The sequence below is a fragment of the Cynoglossus semilaevis genome, chromosome 8 (genome assembly GCF_000523025.1).
Source record: "Cynoglossus semilaevis isolate Cse_v1.0 chromosome 8, Cse_v1.0, whole genome shotgun sequence".
Taxonomy (NCBI): domain Eukaryota; kingdom Metazoa; phylum Chordata; class Actinopteri; order Pleuronectiformes; family Cynoglossidae; genus Cynoglossus; species Cynoglossus semilaevis.
The window spans coordinates 1,116,846-1,127,008 of NC_024314.1; the positions used below are offsets into that span (position 1 = coordinate 1,116,846).

Here is a 10,163-nt window from a genome sequence, read left to right on the forward strand (position 1 = left end):
GTATTAGGTCTAGGTGTTTGACACCCAGTTTAAAGTATGTCCGAATGGTTACGGGTTCACAAGTTTCTCACATGAACTTGTGAACTTGTGAACTTGTGAATCACTTACCTTAAAAAGATTTTTTTTTTCTGCTTCCAGATGACGGCGAGGCTGTCAGCAGCTCGTATGAGTCTTACGACGAGGAGGAAGTGAGCAGAGGGAAGTCAGCGCAGCACCAGTGGCCGTCGGCAGAGGCCTCCATCGAGCTGATGAAGGACGCTCGGATCTGCGCCTTCCTGTGGAGGAAGAAGTGGCTCGGCCAGTGGGCGAAACAGCTGTGTGTCATCAAGGAGCATCGCCTGATGGTGGGTCAAACGTCAAACACAAAAGCATTGCAGTGACACCAGTTATACGTACACGTTTTGCCTGTCCCGTCAGTGCTACAAGAGCTCCAAGGAGCAGACCCCCCTGCTGGACGTGAGCCTGCTGGGCTGCACGGTGGTCTACAAAGAAAAGCAACCCAAGAAGAAGGAGCACAAGCTGAAGATCACCCCGGTCGGAGGGGAGGCCATAGTGCTGGGCCTTCAGAGCAAGGAGCAGACGGAGCAGTGGCTGAAGGTAAAAGCTACGGTCTGTATGGATGGTCTAGTGGTCAGTGGTGGTATCGCACGACAAGGAGGTCACCGTGGAGGACCGTGATTGTTGCTGATTGGCTGATGATACATAAACATAAAAACACACATCTTTAGCTGTCGTAATATTTTCGTCGGCGGTAATACGAACGCCATCGCAAAGCGACTTGTTGTTTACCAGCCGCTGCTTTAAATAACAGGACAAAAACAACAACAGCTCCTACATTATCTGTTCCTCAATGAAAAAACGAAACAGAAAATAGAACGTTCATTGATTTGTTTCTACAGTTTGCCTGGTGGTTAATATGTATCTGAGTGGGTTTCAGTTCAACCCTTGTTTGGGCTTCATCCGTGGCTGTGACATGTTCACGCCTGTTCATCTGCAGCTTCGCGATGCGGTCAATTAATCCGGTGTCTCTGTAATTTGCCGCCTGTTTTTCTCTCAGATGACATTGTGCTCTTGCGGCTGTGCAGTTGTGTTGTCGTTGCGGTGACTCATTACCTCCGCTCCAACCTGACAGTACTAATGACGGTGCGGGGTTTTCTAATGATTTCAATGACGTGCCGTCACAGGCTGCAGCTTTGTCAACACTGCAATCATCCCACATTATGTCTGAGTGTTTACCAAAATGCCACCGTTGCCCGTCTGAAGGAACTTCGGTTCCCTCAGACGGACCTGTGAGAGCTTGTCGGGGATCTAACAACAGCAGCTCCACGAAACGCGTGGGGTCGTGAAAATGACTTTAAAGTCTGAGCTGTGATTGCTGCAGGGCTGGTGTCACAGATAATAGGTCTTTAAACGTCTCGTTCTTTCTCAGGTGATTCAGGAAATCAGTCCCAAGCCGGCTGAGAACTTCGACTCCGGGACGGACTCCCCGAGGCTTATCTGTAGCAAGGTAGGCTGGGCTAGTATCTCCACTTCCTGATTATTATCAAGCTAGTTCCTTTATGAGACTAAGTCCAAATAAATGCTTCCACAGGGAGAGTTGAGCGAGAGACACTCGGTGGCGTCCGAGAGTGGCAGCAGCACCGACAGCCATGTTGAAAGCCCTGACACCCGAGATGGTGAGTTGTCATTAACCCTAACTCTCACCAACGTGGTTCATATCTGGATACTGTATGTATCAACCCAGTGGTTCTCAAAGTTTTTAATAATATTTATATTTTAACGAAATCAAAATCAAGTTCAAAAAAGAGAAAGAAAACAGTGCTGCTGTGCCATCATCGCTCGACCCGTTTGTTGCGCCCCACCTGTCTCATCTCCGCGTCCCACCAGTGGGGGCCGACCCGCGCTTTGAGAAACACTGTATATTTTTTTTCTCTTGTCTTCACAGTGAAGAAAAAATATGGCGCAGGCTTAAAATTCAGCAACCTCATGAACATCGGCAAGAAAAAACCTTCTTCACTGGAAACTCCTGAGAAAGGTTTCGACACTTCAGGTGAGGATATAAGTGTGTGTGTGTGTGTGTGTGATTAGTACAGGCCGTGATAAGTATTTAACCAGGCCGTCACACACCCCCGTCAGGCTACCTCAACGTACTGGTGAACAGCCAGTGGCGAACCTGCTGGTGTCTCCTGAAGAACGGTCAGCTGTGGTTCTACCAGGACAAGAACAAGAACAAAGTGAGCCAGCCGGCGGTGACGCTGGAGGGCTGCAGCGTTCTGCCGGACCCCAGCCCTGAGCACCTGTACTCCTTCAGGATCGACATGGACGGCACGCAGGTTGCAGCACTGGAGGTACAGTGTCACCAGGCCGACTCTCCGAGCTCTCGCCGCTAACTGAGGCGAACTGTGACAGTAATTTCAAGGCTGGAAAAAAAAAAAAGTTGAGCAAAGATTATTATAGAACGGAGCATAATATGTGGTTGGAGCATACATGCAGGATCCTTCCTGTCCTCAAATTAGAGCTTACCTCATCGTCACACACACTGTTGTTGCCACTCTGCCTGTTGTCCTCACACGTAAGCAGCAGTTTAACTTGTCTGGAGAAAAACACGCTGCGCCGTATCCCGGCTCCTGATGAGAGAAATGGCACCTTTCAAATGTTATACTACAATGTAAATGAGAGCTACGATCCTATGTGTTTTTAATGTGTGTGTTAAGGGTGGAGGTGTTTTACAAACCACTTTATCCGTTTTCATTAGTCTTCCAGTTCCACCCTGCAGCCGAGCGCATGAGGTCATAGGCAGTGGAATTCAGTGTTTAGTTTCCAGGCCTGTTTTTGACAGTTGTGTTTCTCTCTTTTTTTGACAGCCCACGCGTACTTCAAAAACCTTATTTAGCGTCTTCTAAATTACACTTGTAAAAAGAGCTGAAAACTAGCGCCTAGCACAGTCATCACTTCCCTACATTCCCTACATCCTCTGTCCATCTCCTTCCAGGCCAAGACCTCAGCAGACATGGGTCACTGGCTCGGCCTCTTGCTCTCACAAACTGGCACAAAAACCGACCCGGAGGAGCTGACGTACGACTACGTCAACGCAGAGAGGATTTCCACCATCGTGAATGCTGCCAAGACTTCCTTATAGTAAACTTCTCATTTGTGGAGTTCTTCTTGAAGAGATGGTGTTCTGGTTGGCTTGTATCTTATCAAAAATGTCTTGTCTTTTCAGTTTGATGCAGAGGAGATACTCGGAGCCAAACACCTACATAGACACTGAGCCCTGCGTCACTCAAAATGCAGACGAACTGTACGATGACGTGGCCTCACTAGCTGATCCAGAGGTGTGTTTGAAATGACTTTGTCACGTCAGTTTTTACTGCCCGAGCCCTTTGCAAAAAAAAAATAAAACAAATTCAACAGGGCACTCAAACTCCTTCAAACCTTTAACAGATTTAGTCAAATCACCAGTTGTGTATTTGCTGCAGGTTTTTACTGCATTTTGTTTCTAACTCTTAGTCATCTCAACTGGATATCCACACACAGGATGCTGAAGAAAGCAGTCCACCAAGCACCGAGGACAAGAGCCATCAGGACCAGAGTGAAGCCAAAGAACCGGTTAAGACGGAGCAGGAAACAGATAGCAGGATTTATTTGGACCTGGTTCCTGTCCGCTCTTTTCTCCACACGTCCGGCGGCTCTAAAGTCTCACCGTGCAAAGACACAGTAGTCCAAGAGGAGGAAAAGAAAGAGCTCTTGTGTCAAGATGAAGAGGTGTGTAGTCTGTCTATCTATCCATCCATCCATCTATCCATCCATCCATCGATCCATCTATCTATCCATCCATCCATGCATCCATCTATCATCCATCCATCTATCATCCATCTATCTATCATCCATCTATCTATCCATCCATCCATCTATCCATCTATCCATCCATCTATCCATCCATCCATCATCCATCATCCATCCATCTATCCATCTATCTATCTATCCATCCATCCATCCATCTATCCATCCATCCATCTATCCATCCATCTATCCATCTATCCATCTATCCATCCATCTATCCATCTATCCATCTATCCATCCATCTATCCATCCATCCATCCATCTATCCATCTATCTATCTATCCATCTATCTATCCATCCATCCATCCATCTATCCATCCATCCATCTATCCATCCATCCATCATCCATCATCCATCCATCTATCCATCCATTATCCATCCATCTATCCATCCATCCATCGATCCATCTATCTATCCATCCATCCATGCATCCATCTATCCATCCATCCATCCATCTATCCATCTATCCATCCATCTATCCATCCATCCATCCGTCTATCTATCCATCCATCCATCCATCCATCTATCCTCCAGCCATCCATCCATCCATCCATCTATCCATCCATCCATCCGTCTATCTATCCATCCATCCATCCATCCATCCATCCATCTATCTATCTATCTATCCATCCATCCATCTATCCATCCATCCATCCATCCATCTATCCATCCATCTATCTATCCATCTATCCATCCATCCATCCATCCATCCATCCATCTATCCTCCAGCCATCCATCCATCCATCCATCTATCCATCCATCATCTATCCATCTATCCATCTATCCATCCATCCATCTATCCATCCATCCATCCATCCATCCATCTATCATCCATCCATCTATCATCCATCCATCTATCATCCATCCATCTATCATCCATCTATCTATCATCCATCCATCTATCATCCATCCATCCATCCATCCATCCATCCATCTATCCATCCATCCATCATCCATCATCCATCCATCTATCCATCCATTATCCATCCATCTATCCATCCATCCATCCATCCATCCATCTATTGAATCATGCTACATTCTTTCACTGCTGTTAGGTCAGCTTCACCAACTCATCTGAGGCAGAGACGACGCCCACACCAAACGGGACGAGTTCAACTTCTGCAGTGAACGACCAGGAACACCTGTCTCAGAGTCCCACACAGTTACCGTCCCAAACAGAGCCAGTCAAAGCCAGTCCTCCAGGCCAGGAGACACCCAAGAAGACAAGTGTGGAGATCCCACAGGCCTTCAGCCCCTGTGGGGGACAGAAGGGACCCACAGGTGGTTCCACGGCTGCTGGGTTCTCCCGCAGTCCCCAGCCACTGCGGCCCAAGGCCCATACCTTAGGTGAGAGACTCTGCACTAGGGGAGGGAGAGAGAGAGAGTATTAGTATTAATGGTTTAAACAAAACTTTTTGTTAGTCAGTTGTAAAAAGCCATTTTAACACTTCTGACAGGTTTTTAGTTTGTCACAAACTACCACAGCGCCATCTAGTGGAATTTGTCATCCCCTGCAGACAGATTTAAGTTTGAAGAGATTATTTATTTTATATTTAAAAAAATAACAATCATTGCTTTATGGTAATCATTCCATCTATTGACACATTAAAACAAATGACATGATTTAAAGTTCCACACATCTCATCTCCAGGTTGTACTGGTGCAGTTGAGGTGAAACTGGGTAAAAACCGCACGGAAGCAGACCTGCGGCGCTACATTGACGAGCGGGACCGCTTAGAGAAGGAGAGGGAGGAGGTGCGGAGCAGCCTGGCAAACCTGAAGAAGGAGAAGAGGGAGGCCAAGGAGGAGCTGAGTGCCTGCCAAGGTTCAGATGCTGTGAACGTACAGTGCCGCGGCACCTGTGATGACGAAAACCAAGGTCCGTCTGACACTCTGATGTTTCTCTCAGACCCCAAGCAGCAGGCCGCGCTGGAGGCCTGGCTGAAGCAGAAGGAGGAGGCCTGCAAAGAGGCCGAGCACCGCAGGGTGGAGGTGGAGCTCCGCCTGGTGGAGGTGAAGGAAAGTCTGAAGAAGGTGGAGTCAGGGCCGTTCACACTGGGCACCACATTGGACAGCAGCCTTCAAGACACACCCACGGTGAGTGAGCCGCCTCGGTCTCAGAGGAACAGTGCTTTAATGGAACGACGGCTTGAGCGAGGGTGTCAAACATGCGGCCCGCGGGCCGGAATCAGCCCGCTAGGGGGTTCAATCTGGCCCACTTGATGGCACAAACATTACATGTTGATGTATTTCATTAAATGATTTCTTTTTTGCATGAAAACAAAGCTTATTACTTATTGTTAGTTGATCCTTTTCTTTTTTCTTAGATCTTTACTTGAGAATGCAAATACATTTTGTTGCAGGATACCGACTACAAGAAATGTCTCAAAGCAATAGTTTTACAGTAATATTATAATATTTTTTGGGCTCCTATCCTTTAGCTGTCCACTTGACAAAAAAAATAAACTAGTACAGTGAGAAAATAAGTACTGTAGCGACACTGAGAATCTCCTTCCGTTCTCTTACCCTCAGACTAAAACCGCATCTCTGCCTACTCCCCAAACATCGTCATCATTTCTATCGTCACCATCGCCGTCATCATCATCGTCTTCGTCGTCCCAGAACTCGTGCAGCAACCACAGTGCCGATCCAGCCTCGCCGGTTAACTCTGCCTCGGCGCTAAAGAGCAGACCGACCTCAATGATGAGCACCAAGGGCAACGTCCTTCAGAAAGCCAAGGTGAGGCCGGAGGTTCCTGAAAGACAAAGCCGCATCATGAATCACATTCTGTTACCGCCTCGTTTCACATTTGCAGGAATGGGAGAAGAAATCATCCACTTAGGAGAAGGAAACCTTTGGTCCTCAATGTCCTGCCAAGTTTGAACGGTCAACATCCCTCCCCCTGCCTCCTCCGGATCTTTCATCTTCACCACCTTCTTGCCAAAGTCTACGAGGGGGAGAACATAGCAGCAGGGCACAAGCTGTGTTTCCAAATACCACTGGATCATATTGGATTTAATGACTTTGAAAGTTCTAGTATGTTCTTTAATTGCTTGAAGGAGGAATTTGAAGTAGCGTTTTGGCCAGTCTAACAATTGTTCTTTATCATGCCAAATATGTGAACCCACTGCGGTGGGAGACCTGCGTACAGAAGCCCCTTTACTTTAATGGCCTATTTGTACACTTCTTGTAGCTTGGTTCATATATGCTGGTAGCCAAGATGTAAATATATTTACACCATTACTTGGCCTTTTGGCTTGTATTGCTAGCTAGACATGCACTTTTTATTCAAATAAAAATGTTAGAAAAAAGTTGACTGTTTATATACATTTACGATTGCTTCACATAAAAAAAAAATCAGGTGTTGTAATCTTAATTTCAGATTGTTTTTTTTATGTATACTTTTTAATCCTACCATCGCGCTACATTACATTTGAATAGCAGTAGAATATGGTTTGTCAAAACACAACGGTAATTGATGAATTTTTAGTATATTATTAGCACAATTTAAAAGCAATACATGGCGTGTATTTACACAACAGATGAAAAAAACCCTGAAGTCTAAAAAGAGATTTAAACGAAACAAACCTGACGCAGAGGTTTCACAACTCATACTTCATTATCCATGGCAAAATGGTGCAGAAGATGTGGGTTCAAATCCCCGCCTTTTAAGACACATTGTAGTTGTTAACTGTCAACCCCGCATAAACTTTTTTTTAGTACTATAAAACAAGGACTGTAATGAATGGACAATAACAAAGTGACGCAGATATACATATATGGTATAAAAGTTTACATCTTTGGTAACATACGAGGCAGCAGTCGAGACATACAGTTAGGAGGCACCAGGTGCGGTTTAAATAATTAAACATCCATTTTCCCTTTCATCCAACGACACCAACGTCCTCAGTTCTCAAGAGTCCACGAGTTTAAAAGTTACTGTGAATATAATGTAATGTGTGTTGACGTATGTCAGGCAGCGTGCCTCCGGCGGTGCAGTTTGTATTGATGCAGCAGCTCCTGGTGGCTTTTCTTCGGTCGGACTTTTCTTCTGAGACCAGCGGGCCTTGGGAGATCTCCCCTGGTTGAAGAACTCCGTCTTTCTGCAAAGCAAATCAGAAAAAAAAAAGAATAGCCACCAGGGGGCAACAGTTAGTGGTTGCAAGGAAAAGGTTGTTGACTCAGGAAGTAGGTAAATACACATTCATGAGTTTGTGGCCTCCAGCTGTGGGTTTTCATTAACTGTCAGCTCTGTCAAGAGCTCACTAACCAGCAGTGATCACTGAGGAACATTCTTTCCAGATTTGTTTAACATCCCAGGGATAATTTTAGGAAATCAACAATAACGCTACAGCCTTGACGGCGACCCATGCAACAGTACGTTAGAGAAATCTTTCTTTAAATCTAAGAAATCAGAGAAAGGTGTTAAGAATGAAAAGGAGAGAAAGGTTTTTTATTACAAAAGACACTGACTTTTTTCACAGTGCGGTCCTTCGAAGCCCCGGCACTGGCAGCGGAAGCTCACCCCCGACAGGATGCACTTGCCATCGTTCATACACGGGTTTGGGCTGCACAGGTTTACTGGCTTCTTTATTTCTGATTGATAATGAAAAGACCATAGAAAATATTTATGTCAAAGGAATACGTTTTTTGGGGGTTTTTTTTTTCATGTGGTTGCTAACACAAACAAACAGAGAGAACATGCTGCAGGGAATTCTACAAAAAAACATTCTACATTGTACATACTACAACATGCTTTAACATAACATAGCTTTTGATAACATGTTTATATGACATAATCTAACAGGAAGTTTGTGTAGTTTTCAATATTCAATACTCTCACCCATGTTGCTCAAATCAGACAAAAAAATGTTTTTGTACTAGCAGAGAGGAGTACAGTAGTTGACCCAGTGCTCCCTTCCTCAGGAAGTTCATGTCTTATTTTGTAAGCGACCTGCTTTGTTTGGCTTTATTCAGCTATAAACAACTAAACCAACTGTGGACAAGGACTTCCTGTATCTGGGAGATGTTGGAGGAGGGCGTTTTTAAACTTTAATCCATTGATGGTAAAGAAAACAAAGCCTAAAAAATGAAATAAAATTAAGTAGATTTCATCTAGTTCACAGGTTGGTTTATACATCTGTCAGTGTGTGTTTTTTAGCAGCACTCCAGAATGAAACATACATTTGAATCTATTTAATGTATTCATTTCAATGATTTTTAAAAAAAATTTCCAGAATTCCTTTCCTACTCACCAGAACACAGCATCTGCACCAGGACGTCCTCAAAGTACTTGAGGTCCTCATAAGAAGGTGCAGTGATCATGTGCTCCTCTGATCCCACGACCTGCAGGAGCTTCTCCCTCTGGACATCTCCAGTGCCGACCACAAACAGTGAAACTCCGTTGTCTCTTATCTTCTGCGCTGGCACCACAGCGTCCCCTGCACCCGAACCGTCAGTGAGCACCACCACGGCCTTGTTGACGCCGGGTCGCGCCCCTTTGGCCACAGTCAGAACATGGGAGTGGATGTGAAGTAGAGCGGCGCCGGTGGAGGCCGCTCCGCCCTGGTAGTTAGCGTCGCCCACCGCCTTCAGGATGGCGGAGCCCGTCTCGTAGGTGTCCAGGTGAAAGACGGTGGTGGGTCTTCGTCCGTATACCACGAGTGCCACCTGGGCCACGTCGCGGTTGATGTCGAACTGGACAGTTAGGGTACGTATGAAGTCCAGCAGGATGGAGAAGTTGTCCGCGCTGACGCCACCTGAGGCGTCCACAGCAAACACCAGGTCGACTGCCTGGCCAAGGCAACCTGGAGGAAGAGTAAATGTTTTTTGGGGAATTTTTCCACACAGTTGTATGGTCTAAATTTGCTACTTCACTACTTTTAGTTTTTTTTTTATTTTGAATATTTTATTCGAGGCAGGTCGGAGTGGTATTAGCTAAGAAGTAATAAATCAAAATCTAAGATTTTGACGGCGTAAATCATCACCTTGTTGGTCCACGCTGCAGATTTTGGCCTTGAGCTCAGGAATCTTGGCATTCAGCCTGTCAGGTAATGAGTAGGTGAGAGTCCTTTGGGGATTTCCTGTGATGTTGTTCAGCTGTTCTTTCAAGAATTCCGGTCCCACCGCTATAAGAAAGATCTCTCTGTCCCTTGCGTATTTAGAAGGCAGTACCACCTCGTCGGCAGCAGGGGTGGCAGTGAGCAGCACCACCACGCGCGGGAGGTCGTCCGCGACGTCGGCGAAGATCGGTGCACTCAAGAATCCGTGGCGTGTGACGTAGCGCAGCGCCTGTCCTGTGTTGGTTTCACCGCCGACGG

At 45.9% G+C, this 10,163-nt stretch overlaps 2 protein-coding genes across 4 annotated transcripts in view; one reads left to right on the top strand and one right to left on the bottom strand.

The window, feature by feature from the left end:
* The window catches only part of afap1l2 (actin filament associated protein 1-like 2), a 44,590-nt gene that overhangs the window by 29,618 nt on the left and 4,809 nt on the right, over positions 1-10,163 (top strand). Inside the window, exons 6-16 of the mRNA XM_025057595.1 lie at positions 139-344; positions 418-597; positions 1,430-1,507; positions 1,592-1,676; positions 1,946-2,050; positions 2,137-2,348; positions 2,993-3,138; positions 3,224-3,335; positions 3,538-3,765; positions 4,899-5,190; positions 5,495-5,668. Coding sequence (XP_024913363.1) covers positions 139-344; positions 418-597; positions 1,430-1,507; positions 1,592-1,676; positions 1,946-2,050; positions 2,137-2,348; positions 2,993-3,138; positions 3,224-3,335; positions 3,538-3,765; positions 4,899-5,190; positions 5,495-5,668 — 1,818 coding nt within the window. The remainder of the gene's footprint in view (positions 1-138; positions 345-417; positions 598-1,429; positions 1,508-1,591; positions 1,677-1,945; positions 2,051-2,136; positions 2,349-2,992; positions 3,139-3,223; positions 3,336-3,537; positions 3,766-4,898; positions 5,191-5,494; positions 5,669-10,163) is intronic.
* vwa2 (von Willebrand factor A domain containing 2) overlaps positions 6,683-10,163 on the bottom strand; it is a 21,384-nt gene continuing 17,903 nt past the window's right edge. The window contains exons 12-15 of one of the 3 annotated variants that reach the window (XM_025057592.1): positions 9,831-10,147; positions 9,099-9,650; positions 8,317-8,439; positions 6,683-7,946 (exon numbers count right to left, since the gene is read on the bottom strand). In XM_025057592.1, coding sequence (XP_024913360.1) covers positions 7,816-7,946; positions 8,317-8,439; positions 9,099-9,650; positions 9,831-10,147 — 1,123 coding nt within the window. In that variant the 3' untranslated portion in view covers positions 6,683-7,815. The remainder of the gene's footprint in view (positions 7,947-8,316; positions 8,440-9,098; positions 9,651-9,830; positions 10,148-10,163) is intronic. The other 2 variants (XM_025057591.1, XM_025057593.1) reach the window with 2 other exon arrangements.